Source organism: Hydra viridissima, unplaced genomic scaffold (assembly GCF_058129835.1).
Source record: "Hydra viridissima isolate aposymbiotic clone 2 unplaced genomic scaffold, HvirCarnegie_v1 scaffold_11, whole genome shotgun sequence".
In the NCBI taxonomy this organism is placed as follows: domain Eukaryota; kingdom Metazoa; phylum Cnidaria; class Hydrozoa; order Anthoathecata; family Hydridae; genus Hydra; species Hydra viridissima.
Genome location: NW_028324310.1, coordinates 8,109,959 through 8,129,801, shown reverse-complemented (window position 1 = coordinate 8,129,801; position 19,843 = coordinate 8,109,959). Strand labels below are relative to the sequence as shown.

The window sequence follows — 19,843 nt, the reverse complement described above, 5'->3', positions numbered from 1 at the left end:
AGCCTGTTTAACAAACTTAATCATTTGTTTCATTTAACTGTTCTTAATGTTTAACAAGTAAGTTCTTAATGTTCGTTAATTTTTTTTTGTTTTTTTGCTAATTTAATCTCTTCTTAAGCGGATTATGCAAGTCAATAGAATTGATATAAAGTCAGTTTTCCACAGAAAAAGTCTATTGCAAAAAAAATTTTCAAAAAATAATTTTAAATTTATTGGAACACAAGATGTTGATATTGTACAATTAATCAAAAATGTTTTAAAGATATACATTTTTTCTTGTGGTTGAAATGTGCAAGGCAAGAGTTTCCGCTTAGGAAGAAAAAGCTCCTTTTTTCTATAGAGCGTGTTTAAGGAAGAAAGCGCTATTTCAGTTGTAGATCCTTCCTTATTTGCTAGAGCTTACGCAAGAAATATTATTAGCTAAACTAGAGTATCTGCAGTACCCTGGCGAAGAGAGTGTAAAATGAACAATTAGATAAGCATGTTTATTATGGGTTCCTGATATCAATTTAGTATTAGTTTTCTAATATATTCTAATATAGTATAAGTTTTTTAATATAGTATTAGTTATATAGTAATAGCTTTCTAATATAGTATTAGTTTTCTAATGTATGGGGAATTGAAGATTTTAAACCATTACCAGAACACGAGAAATTAAAAAGACTAAGCTGATTTATAACCTTTGGCCTTGTTTTAAAAAGTTAACCAACAAAAACATTGAATTCGATATTTCTAAAAGAAACTTCCAACTTATCATATAATTTCAAGAAAAGAAAACTAATCCAGATGCAATCTTTTTTTCGGAAGGTATTATAAAAAGCTACTCAAAGATTCAGTACATCTCTTCATATCGGCTCTTTAAACGCCTTCAATCCTTTTCTTGTAGTCTTTATAATTATCGTTATAGTCAAGTAACATTTTTTAATGATGCAATAGCTTATTACGTCGTTTATAGATTAAAATAGCGGCAACAACCAAAAATATGACAATACAAACTGCTACAACAATCCCGGCTATGACTCCGGTTGATAAAGCAGCATTCATTTCTTTTTCTGGACCAAAAGATTTTTGCATGATGAAATCAAATTTAGCTGCTGACGATGCGAGAAGCGTTTTGTTTTCATTTGATTCAGTTGCTAGAATGATCTGGTTTTCTTTGTTTAAAATTATCGTTTGACTTTCATTGATAGAAGTAGTTAGAACAGTTTTACTTTCAATTGATGCTGTGGCTAGAATGGTCTGATTTTCTTTGCTTAAAATTGCTTGATCCGTCTGTTTTTCAGTGCTTATAGAAGCTAGGACGGTTTTGTTTTCAATTGATGCTGTGGCTAGAATGGTCTGATTTTCTTTGCTTAAAATTGCTTGATCCGTCTGTTTTTCAGTGCTTATAGAAGCTAATCCGGTTTTGTTTTCGATTGATGCTGTGGCTAGAATGGTCTGATTTTCTTTGCTAAATATTGCTAGATCCATCTGTTTTTCAGTGCTTATAGAAGCTAGGATGGTTTTGGTTTGAATTGATTCTGTTGTTAGAATGGTTCGATTTTCAATCTTTGAAATGGTTAGAACAACAAGGATTTCACTTGGTATTACTGCCGAAATCGTCTGATTCTCACTGCTTGAAATCGCTAGAATCGATATGTTTTTAAATGATGCTGTTGCTAAAATGGTCTGGTTTTTAGCATTTACAGTCGCTGGAAACATTGGATTTTTACTTGATATTGTTTCTGTAAATATCTGTTTTTTACTTAAAGTGACTAATACTGTTTGGTTTACATTTGAAACGCTTACTGAAGCAGTCTGGTTTTCACTGCTTGATACTGCTAAAAATCAAATAATAATAGCCATAGTGCAATCTCATAACAGTATACTGATGTAAAATATTAAAAGTAAAACTTTGATATTAAAATGGATGAGTCATTAGAAGTAAATGTTCCGATACCAAATACCACACTCTCTTTATAACTATATTTTTGCCTAAAACAAATTGATAGCCAAATATAAAAACTTACACATGGTATAATTTAAAGTGTCTGACCATTCACTTGTTTGATTGCCATAATCAGTGCATCTAATTCTGAACTTGTACATAGTACCTGGAATTAGACCACTGATAGCTCCTGTTTTTTTGTAGTATACTGTATCATTAAAATCACCAGTCATTTTTTTTCTTTGCACAGAAGATAAAGACTCTCCATACTCAATTTCGAATGATAGAATATCTCCTCTGTAATGAAAATTCTCACCCATATTGGCCATTTTCTGATCAGATAAAGAGAGATTCCACTCCAAAATTACAGTATCTAATACCTGATTCAATACTTTAAAATAGGTAATAGGAGATGGAGCACCTAAAAAATGCTAATAAAATATAACATATTTAAATGAACTTTATAACTTTATCTTAAAACTGCAAAAAAATGATAAGATAAAAGTAAAAAACTCTAATATGAAAAATATTCTTAAATAACAACTCTTATAATGATGAATGAAAGTTACCTGCAATTATCAAGAAAAAGCTTGCTGTAACATTTCCAGCTAAGTTAGAGGCTATCACACAATACTCTCCCTCAGATGTCTTATCAGGTCTTAAGATGTCTAGAGCATTGTATATAACACCAGATGGTCCTTTGTATAATGTTATTGAATAATGAGGGAAGGACGTAGAGTCTATAAGCTTATTATTAATTAACACACTTATATCAGGTGTTCTTTCCCCATTTGGAATGATGAATGAAATTCGTACAAAATTTGTTTCAAGATAAAAGAAATTGTTTTGGGGTGGTTGAACAAACTCTTTTTCAATCCCTGAAATAAAATATCTCTACAATATATATATATATATATATATATATATATATATATATATATATATATATATATATATATATATATATATATATATATATATATATATATATATTGTATCTGGGCAGTCACATATGTACTCTAATTTATCCAAAAAAAAAAAAAAGATTAATTATTTATTAATATGAGATGTTAGTATGAAATATAGAAAACAAAAATATATAGCAAAAAAATATCATTTATGTTTGTGAATGCATTTATTATTGTATTTATTATATTTACATGTGCAAGAGATTCTGGCCACTCTACTACAAGAAAAATTTTTAGTCCATATTTTCTATAGATAAATTTTTATGTTAATATTTTGAAACCATACCCTTTGTAGCAATGACAGCTGTACAACATTGTGGCATTGACTCAATTAATTGATTAGTATAACCAGGTGATCAACAACTTGAATAATACAACTTTATTTAAATATCTATGCTTTTGAACTCAATGATCTAGCATTTCCCATAAGTGTTCTTTATCATGCTGAAATCTCAAATTCTGCAGCATTGTTTCTTCAGTATATGATAACAAACTGTTTTTTGAAACATCTTTGTAAATAGCAGTTCATATTTCTGTTGATCTCAACCAATGCACTGACTCCTTTTAACTTTGATTGTCCAAATTAGGTAATCTTTGGCAAACATTAATTGAGCTTTCTTATTCTTTTTTCTAATTAATGGTTTTTTTAATGCCTATAAGACCAAAACTCCGACATCATGTAGTCTTAGTGTCACAGTATTATGAGTAACATTAGTTAGGTTTTCATCCTTTTATATGTTTGCAGCAATTTTCTTGACATTTACAGTTGATTTGCATTTGATCATATGATCTACTTTTTTAGATGTTTTCTTGGTCTTTAACTATGCTACAATCTTTTAAACCATATCCATATTGATATTTTACTATAATACCATTCATGGTTGATTTTACCTTTTAATTACAGTAAAGCAATTTCATAAGAAGATTTTCCTTACTATGAAACATTTATTACTCTCTGACATATTTGGATTTGCATCATGTAAAGCCATAATTATGCTCTCACAACCTTCTTTCAACTAAATGTAAAATTTCAATGCACTATAATTCCTAAATGCATCTTTAAACATCCTGCTGCATCAATCTATTTTATGTGGCTAGAAACTATTACACATGCAAATATAACAGCTACATATGTATATATATATATATATATATATATATATATATATATATATATATATATATATATATATATCAACATACTGCACCAACCTTTAAAAATTTTTTAATAAACAGAAAACCAAATTAAAAAATTTCCTACATTGCACATTTAGTGTAGCTTCAATACCAGTTGTGTTACCAACAATATTAGATGCTGTGCATTTATATTTTACTCTAGAATCACTTCTTGAAACATTTAATATAGTTAAGCTCTGGTTTAGTAAAGTGTAGCTAAAACTTGAGGAATTAATCATTACATCATTTCTAAACCATAGAAATGTTGCTGGCGGCTGGGACTCAACATCACAACTCAATGTCACATCTTTTCCTTCACCAATATAGATGACTTGTGGGATATCGTTTACAAAAAAAGGTGCAAACTGGGACACTGTTTTTGTTTTAAAGGGACTGCTCCAAACTCCTGTTTGATTCATGACATCTGTAGCTCGCATAACTATCTCATAATCTTCATTTGGAACTAAACCCTTGAATTCATACTCTGTGTATTGAAACCAAAGTGGAAAATTATGTTCTTTAAAAACAATATCTGTTGTTACACCAGAAGAAAGGCGTTTGATTTTTATTTCATAGAATGCAAGATCATTCCTTAAATAATCCCATTTCAAGATAAAACCATTTGTTCGATACTGCTTGACATGCATATTTTGGGGTGCAATTGGAGGACCTAAATTTACAAATTTTAAATGAACTAAAGATATAAAACATTATTTATAGATACTATTATTGACATTATTTATTGGTTAAAACTAAGCATTAAATATAAATAATAAATCTTATAAGGATTTTAAAATTTTATTTTATTCATTTTAAATAGACACACCATATAAAGTGATATTGAACCAAAATGTTAAATTTGTTGTATGATTCATAGCTCTGCAACCCCATTTCCCTGAATCCCATTTAGTAGCTGGGTTAATAACTAGTTGTGAAAAAAATCCACTATTTGCTAAAACAGAAACTTTGATTCTAGAATCTGATTCATTAACATTTAGGTTACTGGATCCATTAATCCAAATCGGAATGACAGGAGGTTGTGACTTTGGCGGACGACAATTGGCCCAAGCTGTTCTGAAACCATCAATATCATAAAAGAAGCTATCACGAGGAGTATATTCAAAGCCACCTTCAAACACTAAAAATTGTAGATGTCTATTTAATATTTTCAACAGTAAATTGAATAATATTATCATTTTACTTGATATAATTGTTAAAATACAGATATTAGGGGTACAAATAAGTTTTGAGGGATTAGTAAAAATAGGGTAAGCTTTGGACCTTCAAAGCACAATTTATGGGAAGCGCTGCTCTTTTGTTTTAATTTGAAAAGTCCAGCTGATGGACATCGATTGTTGTGTGAAGCACAGGGGAAACATGCTCTATCGATAAAAACATAAGTATACACGGCGATGTTGGATTAACTTTGAGGTGACGTCGATATCAAATTAAAGTTGGTCGACGTCGATTCGAGTTGAAGAACGCGATATCGAATTAAAGTTCGAAATGAAAAGTTGGATAGATCTTAACATGCAATCTAATGACGATGTTAATTTTTGATGCCAACCTAACTAATATCGCACCAAGGTGGGAACGACGTCGATGGCTACTGGGTTGAATTTTAAAAGTAGCGATCTTGACACCAGCGATAAAGAACGCGAAGAAGGCCAGTAAAGTGTGAAAACACTGAGTTGGAGATGTTATTGGACCAAAATTCATGCCAAATGAAATGGTACAAAAAATAAAAAGAAAAAAAAAAATTGGGTTCCGTATAAAATCAAGGAAAAAAATATCCAACGCCGGCTCTTCACGTGAGAACAACTGTTCCAAAGACAAAATTAGAAGGGGATTTTGTATCGAATTATGACAGACGAAAAGTGGATCCGCTACGACAATTCATCTGGTGGAATCAGCTTTGAGAGTGATCTACTATGAGCTACACCAGCCTAACGAAATTATCCCTGGAGGAACTTTACCAACAATAATTAATGCAATTAAACCGAGCTTTAAAACTTAACCCATCTCCTCCTCCCTGGCCGAGCAGCACTTCACTTCTTACGAAGAAGCCAAGAATTGGTTAAATTCATGAATCACCTCAAAAGACAAAAAAGTTTTTCAACACATAATCTTAATGGTGTCTGAAAGATGGGGAAAGGTTGTGGCTAACAATGGACAATACATTGAACAAAAATAAGTTTTACCATTTTCTCTGAATAAAGTTTCCTCAAAAAAATCCTCAAAACTTATTTGTAATCCCAATATTTATTTAATTGCTGATTGCTTTTTTTAAGTCCTAATAAGCAACGAACAATGAGGTTCAGTTATTGTAATGTAAACAGTCATAGATTTTGAGAAGAATAAAGATAAAAATACTACCAAGCACTTTTATTTTAAACCTCACTTTTTCATTTCTTTACCTGCAGACAAAAAATGATAGAGATAGAGAAATCGACGGTACCTACCTTGACATTTAATTTCTTTAAGTTCGTTAGAAACCACGATTACCCAGGCATAAAAAAATGCAATCAGAAACTTCATGATACCTTGAAGAAAAGAAAATAAATATATTGATTTCAGAAAAGTTTTTATGAGAGTTTCAGATAACAGCATTTATTTTCAAACTTAATTTTAAAAAAAGTAAATTTTATAATTTGAACTTTAAGAATCAAATTTACACTTTTCTCGTTCAAGTTCACTGGATGCAGTTTTAAGTGCATCACTTTTTTATTAAGTAAAATGGAGCTTTTAGAAAGCCGAAAGTCTGAAATGTGCATCCGATCTTCATCAGAGATTCAAGCAAAGTATGGATCTTTACAAAATCTTTTACGTATTTCAATAGAACAAATCTTTGAAAACCAATTTTTTCACTACTATATTTACAGGATTTTTCGAATTATTTGACTGAACTGTTACTTCATTACACTATATATCATACATGTTACCCCTTATGAATACCGATCTATATTACGATACAATAAATACATTCAATACCTTACTTTATTAACAGACTTAAGTTTTCCAAAAATTTCAATCGAATGTTTCTTTTTCTGTTATTCCCGCCAGGTTTTTAGAATATTTATTAGATATTAAAAAAATCTAGTTTTAAAATAACCGAGAAAATATCGAATCAAAAGATGATAATCAATACCGTATCGAAAGATTACATTTCGTTGATAGAGAGGGTGGGAATAAAAAGTTGAAAAGAATTTTCAGAAAGTTAATGTTGGAAATTTGTGGTAAGAGGGTTGAGATGGAAGGTTGTATTGGAAAGGTTGGGTAAAATTTTTGCTACAACTACAGCTAGAATTTTTATTATTGCAAACAGAAATGGTATTATTGGAATTCAAGACCTACAGTTAATCTAAATGAAAAAAGCTTTAAATTTGAAGTATGACTTGAATTTCAAGTTCGATTCTTGCATTTGAGCTTTTATTTTTAAAAAGTAACCTAAAAATTGCACCTTCCCACCCTTTGTATTGCAAGCTACATTTGCATGTTAAATAAAGATTGAAGCAGAGGTCTGCACTCTCTAAAGTTTCAGATTCCTGTCCGTACTGTTTCAGGCCTGGTCCGTTAGAGCATTCAAATCTTTCTACTTAGCCTGGTCAGTCAGCAAATTGTTTAACCCCGGCCTATCTTCAATTTTTTAGTTTGCATTAGCATTTATGTTCATTGTACATAACGTATGATGGAAAACTTCTCTTGTTAGATTTTGGTTATTCATGCTTCTCTGAAGGCTAATACACGTTGTTGAATTTTATTATTGTATTATTTATTATCGTAAACAAGCTGGGCGGAAGATCAAACTTGACCGTAAATGAATATTTAAACATGAACAAAAAGTTACCTGGATTCTTCAGAAATCACAAGGTCTTTTCCTGAAAACAATTCTAGAAGATCAAGATTTTTGGATTATTTATAGATAGCAATTTATTGCATAACACAAATTACATAATTACTGGTCTATTAAAGATATTATTAACGACGACCATGACGTATTTCATGTTTTAAAACCGTTAATTCTCAGTCGAATTTTACAAAAACGAACTCAAGATATTATGATCTAATGGTTACTTTTAGATATTTATCAGTATGAACAATTTTCGTGGAACAGTTATAGTAAGAATAGAAGCTTAATGGGGAAATGAAAGAAAATTATCCAATTCTTCAATAAAATGCTAAATTATTTAAGTTTGTAATATCGTCACAGTCATATTACAATCAGCCTCATTTTTCATGTTTTGAAAAAAAACAAACAAAAAAAAAACAAAAACATCAGAAATACTTCACTATTACTTTCCTACCTTTAGGGACATTTTTGTTCTGAGGCAGTGTTAAATAATAACAAATAAACAACTTTGTATGGCGCAGAGATGTAGTTGGATATGGGCAATCGGTACCCTAAATATGTGACTGAGGAAAACGACTTGGGTAATAAAAAAAATAATTCAAAATTAGTTTTGAATTAGTTTTGAATTAGGCAATAATGAGCCTAATAAAACAATTTAACAAAACACTATTTTCTAATGGGTTCATGATTTAAGGGTTTTGCACCCTAATATATAAAAATCTGAAAAAATATTTCAACTGAAGACCCCTCTATAATGACTTAGGCAATTGTGATATGACTGTGACGATATTTTTAAAATTATTAACTTGGCAATGTTTGACCGCAGCGCCGGTCGATTATCTTTCCTGATTCCTTTGCGAAACTTTGAGAACTTAACAATGCCAACAATTAAGTTAATCTATTTGAAAACTTCCGAGTTTTAAAATTGCGTTTAAAAGGCAATCTTTTTATAGCTTTAGTTAAAAACAGGAATAGCAAATTTATCAACTGTCTTTGTATAGCTTTTTCATCAAATAACCACAACGCGATTTGTTGAAAACGACGCCTAATTTTTAATTTTAGGGAGTTTTAGCGAACTATTAAAGATAAGGGAGCTTCTAATCAAAGTCAAATAATATTTTTTAAGTTCAGGTATTTGTTATAAAAGTTCCCTCAACGCATCTGCTCTTTAATATTTTTTGTTGGAAATTATTCATTCTGAAAACTTTTTTCAGTCATTCGTTTAAATAAAATATTTTTGAAAAATTCTTTTTCTGTTTTTAGTTTAGTTGATCTGATTCAGAGAGCTTAGTTTTTTATTATCATCAGATCAAAATTATCATTCGACTAAAATTTTTAGAAGGAAAGATTTTAAGAAAAGATCAATTAAGAAAGCAAAGTAGCTGAATTGCATACGCCACGAGCATACCTTCAATCATTCATAAATGTCTCAAAATCGTTCAAGCTGTTTAGAAAGTTTTCACTTGCTTTTAAGGAGTTTTAATTTTTTAAATAGTAAATAACGAATTTTAAAGGGAATAAACAAATTTGATGACGTAAGTGTGGGCCGCTTGCTCCCGTCACCCAAAAGTCGTCAAAATAATAAAGATTTTAAAAATACTCTTTTCTTCAATTTAAGTTTATTTCAGATTTTGTTACATATGTTTTATTACTATAAGTATCTATTAACCAATTGTGATTTAGCTTAATTTTTATTCGCACAAAAGAAGTGTTTCTTTTCTTTTTATTAATATTAGTACAGCAGGTGCGGTAGCGATTGGCGAACTAATTTTTAGAAAGATTGCATAACTTAAAATGATAGGAATTTTTGTATTTTTTGTTTTGTTGATGTCTAACACTTTTTTGACAATAAAGTAAGAAAAGAGAAAGATTTTGGGTTACAAGTTACATTTCGAATAAAAAAATTTAAAATCATATTCTCAAAGCCTTTTTTTAAAAAGCATTTTTACGGTAAAGAATAAAACTTTCTCAGACATCTATATATCGTAAGAACTCAAGTTAAATATAATTTTTAAGAATCACTTTCAAAAAATATCTCAACGTATGTTTTTCAGAAAACCTTCTGAAATTGGGTTTTTCAGTACCAGGTACAAACATGCCATGTGATGTATATACCTAAAGAAATCGAATGATCTCAAGCCATAGATAGCTTCCTTTTTTTCTATAGTTCCTGGTACAAAAAAGTTTGTCGACGAGCTTTCTCTGATCAAAAGAAATTAAGTGAAGTTTTAGATATACCAGAAGATCTGATTGTTTAATTCAAAAGTTTGTTGTTTGCTATTAACTGCCAGCAAAAGGTTATTAAGACCATTATGTTATTTTAATAATGTAAACTGTAATATTAAATTTTTATCCATATTAAATTAATTCTTTTTTAGTGTTTTTTTCGATTTTCTTAAAATTTACCCAAGACTTCTCACAAACTGTTTTAGTTGGAAGATTAAAAATTTCACAGAGACTAAGTTATCTTAACATAACTAATAAAAAACCATAAACTTTTTACTTAACAAAAATTTTGATTTTTGGCCTCCACAATTTACTTAAGTTCAACACTGTGCAACTATATCAGAAAAGTCGTTATTGAGAATATTTTCTTTTTAAGTTTGTAGGCCCTTCCTAATTAGGGTAAATTAGTAATGAGAAAATTCAATGTAAAATTGAGCGCAAGCTAAGTTAATCTGAAATTTTTCCTGGTATATTATACACTTTCAAAAAGATATTTCACATCTAAATTGATTTTAAAAAAATTTTCCTTTCATTCTCATGAAATTATACGTTAGAGTTAACTAAACGGTAGTCAATTCCTGCTAAAACAGAAAATATGCCAATAGGTTTTTTTAATCTTATCTCTTTAATATTGCATGAACGTTGGGCAATTTTAGGGAAAACACATACCTTTTGCGGTACAATGGTAATGGTCTATTATGAAACAATATTTCTTAACTTTTTAAGAATGATCTTGACTAAGACTAGCACTCAATTCTTAAAGTAACACTCCAACGAAGAAACCTAAATGTTTACATCCCACAAAACATGAAAGGTTGGAAATGTGTGTGTGTGTGTTTTAAAACATACACACACATTTCCAACCTGTCATAAGATGCAAGCAAAGAAAAAGTTAAACAATTGTTTAACTTTTTGTTTGCTTGCATCTTATGACAATATCCTTTAAATGGCGCCTTATGATGATATCATTTAGACAAATGCAGCTGAATCTATTTTTGTTACTGAAACCGTATCTTGCATCAATTTTTTGTATCATCTTCATTTCTCTCAGAAATAAAAAAATAGATGGTACTAAACTTTTCTATAACTATAGATTTTATTTAACTTAACACGCCAAGTTTTTTTCATTACTTCGTTCACTACATATTACAACAACGGTCAGCCATGCTTAAATGCTCATGAGCAAAAAAATAAAAGTAAAGTTATGTTGATTAAAAGAAAACAAACAGCTCTGAGCAAAGAATAAAAATAAAAATAAGGGGAAGGGGAAAAAGAGCAGTACTGAAGGTACCATTTACCACCATTGCCAGCCTTTTTTCATTTAGATTAACTGTAGGTCTTAGTGCGTCTTCACATATATCATACAAAGAACATGGACGGTAAGGTATTTTAACTTGAATTAAAAAATTAACAAGCAAAACAGTCATGGTATTTCTAAAGCAACAATAAAAGAGGTATAAAAAAGGTTTTAAAAATGCAGTTTTAAAAAAATTCAAACCCTTTTAAAAAACTATTTATTTGAAAAATCTAACAAAATTCTTTCATCCATTAAAAGTATTTTTCAAGACGATCGTCAAACAGTTCATCTTTAGCAACTTTGGTATCTAATAACAAATGCTTTTCAGAACTTTGAATTCGTTTATGGAACGTGATTGGATGTAACTTCAATGGTATTACTAAATCGAGATGGATTTTGATCGCTGTCGAAAAAATACAAATATTTTTTTTCATTATCAACACGTTTTCGCTACCAACACGTTAATTATCGCTTTTTTCTTCGTTTGATTCTATACTATTTTTAACATTTTCTGCTATTCCAAAATCAATTGTTTGGATTAAAATTAATTTACTTGCAGAATCTGTTAAAATGCTTTTTATAGTGTTAGGCTCAGTGCGACTGAAAATTCATAAAATATTATTCATAAACACACAGATACAACCTTCATATATTTTGGTACAGTAACAATTTATGAAGAAAATTTCATAGAGTTGGAAAACTTATCTTGTTTGATAATGTATGTGAAAGTATAGGTCCACACATTTGATTAATATTTTCAGAGAAAAAAATTTTCCTTTCATTCTCATGAACTTTTTTTTTTTTTTTTAACTTTTATACTACTAAATAACCTCATGGGAAATATTTACCAATAAAAATTCTCTATTCGGAGAACAGGATGAGCAAGAGCTCCCTAATTGTCCTACTGCGCTTGCGCCTTGTGGATAACATAAAGGGGAACATTAAAATAGTTTCATTTCATTAGTTCTACAAACCTTTGTTGGGAGTTGCTTGCTTGAACAGTGGATTGAGAGCGAACGACATCGTCATTTTTTTTACTTTTAAAGAAGAGAACCTTACTTTCGTTGTCATTAAGTACTTGAGATTGTTTCTTCAATTCATCCATCACGTCAATTTTTAGTGACCTTTCGGATTTAACCGTTTCATTTAAGACCCCCACATTTTCAAATAAGTAATCATTGTTAAAGGAATGTTTCAAAGAGTTTTTGTTGTTATTTTTGTGACAATTATCAGAGATGTTGTTGCTACAATTAACTTTTTGTACTGTTTCTATTGATTCGACGTTAAAAAAAGGCTGAAGATTGCAAATGTGGTTAACTTCAAATTCTGGAGGACTTATGGATTCCCGAAAACCGGTTGTTTGACCTGATAACCTATTTATAGGTTCCTGGTTAATGGAGATATCAGTTTTTGATAAACAGTCAGAGGATAGAAGTATTTCCTTTAGATTCATTTTATCTTTTTCAGAGAGATTGTAAAGATGGCCCCAGCTTTCAAAATTGTTTGTACAAGAACTATTATCGTTTGATTGCTTGACCGTGCTCTCTTCAAAAAGATTTAAATTTTTGTCATCTTGTTTCTCGTTTTTCTTAGGTACCATCCTCTCCATTTCTGTTTTGTGTTGTCTACTATTACTGTAAAGGATATCTAATTCTTCATTTTTACCTAAATTAAAAATTCATACTTTTTTAAAAAAAATTTCAACAAAAAAACATACAAAAAATAACCAAGAAAAACAAAAAAAAAAACAAAAAATATGTTTGTGTTTGTTTGTGTGTATTAAAAATTAGACAATATTAAGTTAAAATAAAGTAACCAAAAAATTGGTGACCGAAACTCAAAAACTTTAATATGAAAATCTTTTGCAATACGACAAAATTGTCGACTGTCCGCTGGTAAAAGTTTTCTTTCTCTTTGAAATCAAGCAAATTATTATTTTCAGCAAGTAAAAACTGCTCCTTTAAAGTTGCGGCGAATCTCTGGAAAAAATGGCTGAGATTTGATTCCAATAACCAAGTAAGATCTTTATTCTTCATTTTTTTTGCATAAAGCGATGCAGCTTCTAGGATGTCACTATTTAGAAGTTCTACTTGAAAAGTCGAGCAAATCTCACATAAAATTTTTACTCTCGAAGATTTTACTAACTTGCTAGATTCAAAATCACTGCATTTAGTTTTTATCCACTGTAAGTAATTTAAAGTTGATCTTAGACTTTTGTGATACGTCTTTTTATGCAAAAGACATCTACTTTTATGCAAGTGGCTTGCTGATAAAGAAATCTCATCTTTAAGTTTTTCGCACGTTTGATTGATAAGATCAATTATCTCTTTATTTTTACACCTTTCTGTTCCCTGTCCACCAATTAAAGAATCCGAGGTCTGTGTTGTTTGGTACAGCACGTAAAGATGCAGATAATAACTTTTCAATTGTAACAATGTTTTTGAAAACTTTCTAAAGTTAGGACAAGTCTTGTGAAAAATTTTCTTCTGTTCTTTTTCGTTATTTTTTGTGAGTTTAGCTCTCAGTTGACAATTATTGAATTGGCCTTCTGGTTTTTTTTTGCGTTGTTTTTCAATTTTTTTTGCGTATTCTTCCAATTTATGTAAGTCGTTCCTCAACTTTATTGCAATAGCCTTTTCTTCTGATATTAAGATACTCAACCGCAATATTTCTTTGTTCATTTTTTTGAATTCGTCGCTGTTTAAAACACTTTGTGTAACAATCTTTTCCATTAAATTTTTCAGAGGTTTAGATTCTTCTATAAAAAATTTTGGTACTTGTCAATTCTTGAACATGCACAGATTTATTAAAATACAAACAGAAGTTGTATTTCAAATTTATTTTTACTTTTTTTAGGTCCTCCTGCAGTTTTTTCATTATGAACTAACTTTATCTCTTTCAGGTCTAAGGAGTGTGCTCGAGAAGTTAAGTTTTCTGTCGAGTCTCCGCAAGGCTTTGAATTATTCTGGACGAAATTTTCATTGCAATCATGTTCAGCTTGATTTTTGAGGATTGCAATTTGATCTAAAAAAGAATTAACCTTTTTATAATTTAGCTTCATGAATTTTTTATAAAATACTCATTTTAATTAAGACTTTTTCATAAACCTTTTACAGCTTTAAAATTCAAATTTTTTCCGAATACAAGAAATATACTTATGTAGCATTAACTTGAATTAACTTATGTTAAAAGTACCTTTTAATAAACGGTTTTCTCTGCTTATCATTCTTATTTTGAGTGTCGCTTGAGAAAGCTCTCGCTCAGCTTGATTAAGTAAAAACTGATTTCTTTTTATGACGCAATCTTTTTTAGTAAAATTATCTGTCAAGTTTAAACCTGTTTCAACATTTTTATTTTTGTCTATTTCGTTATTTGACGTCATTTCAACTTTTTTCAAAGATAAGTTATCAGCTACAAAGTTCTTTATAAGAGAATGTGAGTCGTTTATTCGCAGTTCTTTTGGTTTTTGAAAAAGGCTTTCCGGCCCTTCTTTTTTAGTAACAAATTGATTTACTTTTATGTGATCAATTATCGCTTGGTTAGTTTCGGGCATCCATCTTTGTACTTTTCCGCTTTCAAAAGCAGGGTCTTTCAGAATTAAATTTTCGTGTTTTAGTTTTTCGATTAAAACGTCTCTTTCCCTAATTCTATACAAAGCATTTATTGGTATTCCAGTATATTGCTCTGCAATTGTATTTAAACTAGCTGTATAAAGCTCCTTTGGTATTTGAAAATAGTTTAAATCTGTCGGATAAATTTGTTTTGAAGAATAAACATATTTACTATGTTTTAGGTACCTTGTGAACTTATTGCTTGGTCTTTCCATAGAAGACAGATCGTGAGTACCTTAAATGTATAATTAACATTAAAAATACGTTTAAAAAAGGCGTATTAAAAGAAATATGCTTAAAGGCCGACCTGGTTTTCCACATTGGTAATGCTGATGTAATCTACACGAATTTGGGTTTAAGTCCATGTGAAAAGTGGAGGGCGAGTAAGACATTTCTAAATAATCTGAGGTTTTAATCGTATTCTGCTCTCCACAATGTAAACGCGATGAGTTAAATAGAAGACCCGCAAGTGCTTTGCAAACGAATATAAAGAAGAAAACATTGCATGATAAAAAGTATTAACCTCCTATTCTTTTTTGACTATGTTAACAATTTCTCTCTGTTTATATAGTAACACAGCCATAAATTACCCTTTTAAAAGAGATAAAATGTAAAACAAATAAATTGGTAAAACAAATAATATAATGTATTCACATAATTACAAGCACATCTGCAAGTAAAAAATTGTTTGATGTATATATACATAAAGAAAATTATAGAGGTAAATAATAAAGTTAAGCGTAATTTTTTAGACAGAAATGATGGATAAAAGGGTTAAGATGTACAGGGGTTAAGAGATTTATAGTTGGATATAGTAAGAAAAAAGACCATTAAAGAAAGAGAAGGAAGATTTAAAAATAGTTCTACCATAATTTAAAGTTTAGAATTTGTTTATTATTAAGTTTGTTATTATTAGAAGTAAAAAAAAAATAATCGTAAAGTAGAGTACTACTATTAGAGTACTAGAACCAGGAGGCATTTCCACACCCAACACACTCAATCCTCCTACCCACCCTATCCCATATTTTAATTAAAGTAAGTAAATAAGAAGCCGCTCAAAACAATAAAAGGTATCAAAAAAACGTACAAAGATCCGTCTTAATAGCTATGTTGATGGTTGGAAAGGGATCGTATCGTTGATTTAAGACAAATAAACAATTAAAAGACTGGATTTAGTCATAAAAATAAAGAAAATCATTTAGTCAGAAATTATTTGTAATTAAACTCCAATTTTTATTTGACTCAAATTGAAGAGAAATCTGGGGGGTAATAGTTAGCTACAATATAGTTTAAATAATAATTAACCAATTATATATTTAAAGCATTCAATCATTGATACAAAATGTTACGAACTTTTAAATAAATGTGTTAGTTAAAAAAACATTAAAAATTAAATTTATAGATCAACAATTTTAATGAGAGTGTACGTCAAAAAAGTTAAATCTTCATTTCTTACTTAAAAATTGTTCACTTACTATAAAATCTTTAAGCATGGTAAGATTTTGCATTTGAAAAATTGAAATTAAAAATTTGATTTTGCTGTGAGAATATACACTGAGATGGAGAGCTTAAGTGATATATTCGTTATTGTAATTTGGTGGAGTCATTGCATAGAAATAAGCGATAAGATAAGGCTATCATACATCATCAAATTCTCTAAATCGTAAATTTGACAAAGTATAGTTACTTTTTAAGGTGGCTTCACAGGAAATGTTTTTTTTTTAGTAAAATAACTTAAATCTGTTCTAAAATCAGTTTTATAAATTCAATTTAATGAAAATAACAATAAAATATAAATGCTTATTGAAAAAAAAAAAAAAAAGAGGACTTTATTTATAAAAAACGCATAAAAAAGCATATATTTATTTATTTTTCAAAACACGATTAAACCAGAATGGCTAATTAAAACAACTCGCAACTTTGCAATATTATTATCTGATATATGAGGTAGAGGATGAACTAAGATCAATATATAAAAACAAAAACATTTCTTTTAAGTCCCTAAAAACTGAAAATTGACTAATTTTTAGGGGTAGGGTTCAAAAAAAGACTTAGCAATCAATAAATATTCATTCAATTATCAAGATTCTAGTTCATTCTCTACATATATATGTATTGGACAATTAGGGAAAATTTGAAGGTCTAAGCATTTTTTAATGTTGAGATATCGTGTTTTGAGTTTATAAATTATGTTAAAATCTTCATTTTTAGATATAAGGCAAATAAGTTAAAAAAGTTTTAAAAACATCCCTTTTTGTAGCTATTTTTTGATAATTGTTCTTGATCTTTATCAATCCAACCTTTCCTAATTCCTCTCAACTCTTTTCTTCTTTTTTTTTTTTTGGTTGTCCTTTTTTCACCATATTCTGTAACCGCTTTCAGTCTTTTTTTACTGAACTGGTTATTGTATTTTTTCCAAAGTCTAGATTTAAATGTTTAAATACACGATAAATACCAGATGAACCTTCATTAAAAGAAAGAACTGCTGAGTTTACTCCCATTTCAAGAACATCTGTCTTTACATAAACATTTTTAGGACATCGGGACCAGATGATATTATTTAGTCCTTCATTACAATTTTGAGTTTGCCCATGAAGACATTTTTTCAATAAACTGTCATTACTCAATTCATCAAAGTCTTTCTTAATAATTTTATAAATCCATTCAGGCAAGTTTAATTTACGAGAATAGTTTTCATCTGCATCTGCATTTTTACTTTTTTTCCACTTGCACCAGCTATCTGGACAAATTGGGCAAAGAATATGTCGATGAGATTTGTCTTCAAAATCTGTATAATGGCGCAAAACAGCTTTTATGTTTTTTTTCATTTGATACACTTTCTGTTCATCAGTTAAATTTTGTTTTGCAGCTGTTTGCCTGATAGCAATACCAAAAGCATTCTGTAATGTATTTACACTTGCTTCAGTTAATCTCCCTTTTCCAGACAATTTTTTATTGCCATATGACACTTTGCGTCGACTTCTCAAACGTGAACCTATTCTTTTTTGAACGTGTCCAACACATTCTAATTTTTCAGGCATAATACTAAAAACATCATATGGTTTGCTTGCAACAACATCATTAAAAGAAGAAGAATCACCATCTCCTAGATAGTATTTGTAAATTAAACCATATTTCAAGAGAGAACGAGAGAATATATTAACTGCACCAGCACTCTCCATGGCTCCTGAGGACCTAGTATGATTAAGACTACATTTGTGCTTTGCTTTCCATGTTTCATAAGCTGCAGAACCTTTATTATTTGTCCAAATTTGACAACCTCTACAATATTTACTCAGTACTTGTGTATCTAAACATTTTCCTCCACATATGGCTGTAACAACGCCATTTAATGAAGAGTGGCCTCGTGTTTGCCAAGAACCATCAATAGCAACTTGGACAAGTGCTTCTCCAGAGTTAAGTTTTTCTTTTGACTCTTGCTTAACATTAAAAGCAGCCTCATTCATTGATTGTTCTGAAGCAACTTTGTACGCTTCTTTAACGGTTTTACTTATATTGTCAAAAGCATTTACAGTTAAACATGACATGTTCATAAGTCGTGAAAAATTAACCATTGGTTGGTGTCCTCTTCCAATTTCACGGAATCCAATTACCATTCTCAGGTTAACATCAAACATGTTTCTACCTTTTTTATCATTTTTAACAATGTTTGAAGCAAAATTACTGTATGTAAAAGAACATTGTGCATTTGTACATGTTAAAATAAGTTTATGGGAGAAACCCATTCTGCTAGAATAATCATCTGTGATGTTAACTTTACTTTTACAATCAGGACATGCACTAACCAAATCAAATAACTGTTTGATAAAAATAAAATTAACAAGAAGAAAATAATCATTTGTGTTGGCATTACTTGTATCTTCGACATCAAAGTTTAACTTTTTAGAACTGATACATGAAACATTTTCAGACAAGTTACCAGTTACATTCGTATCTTTAATACATTTGGTGTGCTTGTTACCACTAAATTTTCTCTTCTTAGATCTTGAAGTATTCTTATAATTACCCATTATATATTTAATTTATTAATCTAAAAAAATATTTCAAGTAAACATTGTATCAACACAACTTGTGTTAGTATAATGGTTTTGTCACAAGAAGTAATTAAATGATCGTGAAATGATGCAATTTTAATAAGTGGAACGGTTTTATTTTTAAAACTGAACATGGTTAGCCTCTAAACTAAATCTTTTATAATTGCAGAACACGAAAACATACCAAAAGAGTGGTTAAACAAAAGTTTTCATACTGCTTTTTTCCGTTGCTATAGGCGTTGCTAAGGAAGCTACTTTATATCATACCTGCAAAATGCAAAATTGTTGCTTAAAAAATTAAAATTATTAAAAAATAATTGTACCATCATTTTCAGCATTGTTAAAAGTCTCAAAAATCATGTTTTTCAATTTTTTTTTTTTTTTTTGATTTTACACCTTTTATTTCCTGTGAAGCCACCTTAAGAGGTTTTAAAAAAAAGAAAATACAACATACGCCCTTGCAAACATACGTCGCAAACTTCATAATAAAGTCTAATACCATACAAAAAACCCAATGATAGACTGCTAGCAAACTCCAATGTAACAAAATGGAAAAAATCTTCAAAACGTCACCTTTTTAGTAGCGTGCAAATTGACTAACAAAGTAATATCAGAAAGTAATAAAAAACGGAAAACACCGTTTAGTTAACGTTTGATTAAAGTATCAGTTCCTTAAAGTAAGTGTATATTATTAGAAACAACAGTCGATGCTGATAGAAGTTCCAACTATAGA

The 19,843-nt window shown here is 29.5% G+C and overlaps 2 protein-coding genes across 4 annotated transcripts; both read right to left on the bottom strand.

Annotated features, from left to right (window-relative positions):
• Nucleotides 1-669: 669 nt before the first annotated feature.
• Nucleotides 670-5,461, bottom strand: LOC149882013 (uncharacterized). Its single transcript, XM_090067323.1, has 6 exons — nucleotides 5,353-5,461; nucleotides 4,898-5,209; nucleotides 4,157-4,741; nucleotides 2,497-2,805; nucleotides 2,010-2,348; nucleotides 670-1,820 (listed from the first exon to the last, which is right to left on the bottom strand). The coding sequence occupies exons 2-6, from the start codon at nucleotides 4,944-4,946 to the stop codon at nucleotides 922-924; spliced, it is 2,181 nt and encodes a 726-aa protein (XP_089923449.1). The 5' UTR covers nucleotides 4,947-5,209; nucleotides 5,353-5,461; the 3' UTR covers nucleotides 670-921.
• Nucleotides 5,462-11,563: 6,102 nt separating this feature from the next.
• On the bottom strand, nucleotides 11,564-15,602 carry LOC149882012 (uncharacterized). 3 transcript variants are annotated; one of them, XM_090066583.1, is made up of 6 exons: nucleotides 15,363-15,602; nucleotides 14,640-15,290; nucleotides 14,292-14,468; nucleotides 13,261-14,202; nucleotides 12,419-13,109; nucleotides 11,564-12,044 (listed from the first exon to the last, which is right to left on the bottom strand). In XM_090066583.1, exons 1-6 carry the CDS (start codon nucleotides 15,445-15,447, stop codon nucleotides 11,906-11,908), a joined length of 2,685 nt encoding a protein of 894 aa, XP_089922709.1. In that variant the 5' UTR covers nucleotides 15,448-15,602; the 3' UTR covers nucleotides 11,564-11,905. The 3 variants fall into 3 exon arrangements, with proteins under 3 accessions (XP_089922709.1, XP_089922710.1, XP_089922711.1); XM_090066584.1 differs by having other exon boundaries at nucleotides 11,564-11,847; XM_090066585.1 differs by lacking the exons at nucleotides 14,640-15,290; nucleotides 15,363-15,602 and having other exon boundaries at nucleotides 11,564-11,847; nucleotides 13,261-14,308.
• Nucleotides 15,603-19,843: the final 4,241 nt, after the last annotated feature.